At 33.6% G+C, this 2,003-nt stretch overlaps 1 protein-coding gene across 1 annotated transcript; it reads left to right on the forward strand.

The window, feature by feature from the left end:
* RpS16 (ribosomal protein S16) lies at positions 1-2,003 on the forward strand. Its single transcript, XM_075310834.1, has 5 exons — positions 1-104; positions 171-212; positions 430-561; positions 757-871; positions 1,760-2,003. Exons 1-5 carry the CDS (start codon positions 93-95, stop codon positions 1,903-1,905), a joined length of 447 nt encoding a protein of 148 aa, XP_075166949.1. The 5' UTR covers positions 1-92; the 3' UTR covers positions 1,906-2,003.

Here is a 2,003-nt window from a genome sequence, read left to right on the forward strand (position 1 = left end):
AATTTCGGGCTTCATATGATTTTCTTCGTTAAATTACTGTTCAATGGCGCATCGAGAATTTCCGGTCTTTTTTACTTAGGTCGCCAAGCAAAATGCAACAGAAAGTGAGTTTCACTGAATTTAGCAAGATTTTGTGCGATTATGACTGATTTGTGGAAATTTCTTTACAGCGCCGGGAGCCTATTCATGCTGTTCAAGTCTTCGGACGCAAGGTAAGTGCCAAAAATGAGGAAGAAACAACAATAAAGCCAGACAAAAACTACACGTGCTAATTTTGTGACTAAACAGGGAGGATAGTGAAAAATTTATGGAGCAATGTGTGTATATTGGCTCGCATGTGTATATATGGCTTGGTTGTTTTATTTTTCTAAAATTCTGTGCTCTTAATTGGTAACTAATATGTTTCCTGTTTCTCGGGTTTGTTTATAGAAAACTGCCACCGCTGTAGCATACTGCAAGCGTGGTCGTGGTCTCCTCCGTGTCAATGGCCGTCCTTTGGAACAAATTGAACCCAAAGTTTTGCAATACAAATTGCAAGAACCTTTGTTGTTGCTCGGTAAGGTAAGTTTTTATGGCTATAGCCGATAATTATTAGTAATTTCTATTATTTCTCAATGATGATTATAACTTATCCCGAAATTGATTTCAAAATGAAAATAATTTTACATCTTACTGATATATATTGCAAAAGCATGTTGTGTATAATCATTTTATGGCCCTTGAGATGCTAACCCATATTTTTTTGTGTGTTTTTAGGAAAAGTTCGCCGGTGTAGATATCCGTGTACGCGTTAACGGCGGTGGTCATGTTGCCCAAATCTATGCTATCCGTCAGGCTATCTCCAAGGCTTTGATTGCCTTCTATCAAAAATGTAAGTGGAAGTATATATAGAAGTTAAGGAATATATCTTTAGAATTCCAAGCCTGTTGTTCCAGATTTTCATTGAAATATAAATAGAATTTCCCTTGAAAGATAACTATCAGGTAGATAAAAATGTAGGCTAAACATTTTACCAACCAAAAATGTTTATTTTTATTCCAACATTATTTGGGTGTTGCTTTAGCCACATGACGCTATAGATAAGGTTCATTAAAGTGTTGTTTTTCTTGTTCATACCAGATTTTTGTTGGATGTCAACATTTTTAAGAATTTAGTGTCCAATGAAAGATAGAAACAAAGATAGATTAAATTCATATAGGTTGAACATTTACCAACCAAATTTTGTTATACGATACCAACCAATTTGGGTGATGTTCGAACCACAGTTTTTAAGTCATATATGATAAAATATTTAAGCCCAAGCCAGATGTTTGTTTGGAAAATATAAAATCATTCCTTATAAACGAGTATCATATACCAAGGGGCGAGACTAATAGTGCTGGGTATTTTTGTTTGGAATTACCTTTAAACTAGTTGATTCCATTGAAATGCACCAAGGACATTTTCGGAAGAATTAGAAATGTGTAAACACAAGTTTAGGTCTTGTTCATACCAGATTTTTGTTGGATGTCATTTGAAAAAGAATATTTAGTGTCCAATGAAAGATAGAAACAAAGACAGATCAATTTCCAAAAGATGGGTTAAACATTTACCAACCAAATTTTGTTAATTCTTTCAACCAATTTGGGTGATGTTTCCAACCACAAAATAATTTTCTATTAATTATGACAATAACATTGCTTATAAGATTAAAAATAATTTTAATTGTATCGGTTTACAGTTTCTAATATTATTTTACCTGATTTTCTTTTTTTTACAGATGTCGATGAAGCCTCCAAAAAGGAAATCAAAGACATTTTGATTCAATACGACAGAACCTTGTTGGTTGGTGATCCACGTCGTTGCGAACCCAAGAAATTCGGTGGTCCAGGTGCTCGTGCCCGCTACCAAAAATCTTACCGTTAAGATTATGGCTTACTACTACAATTCCCATATTATTTTTGCTTATTGCAAAATGGTGTAATAAAGGAAATTTTTGTTTAAGAAAATGACACTGAAAATAA

Source organism: Haematobia irritans, chromosome 5 (assembly GCF_050003625.1).
Source record: "Haematobia irritans isolate KBUSLIRL chromosome 5, ASM5000362v1, whole genome shotgun sequence".
Classification (NCBI taxonomy): Eukaryota; Metazoa; Arthropoda; class Insecta; order Diptera; family Muscidae; genus Haematobia; species Haematobia irritans.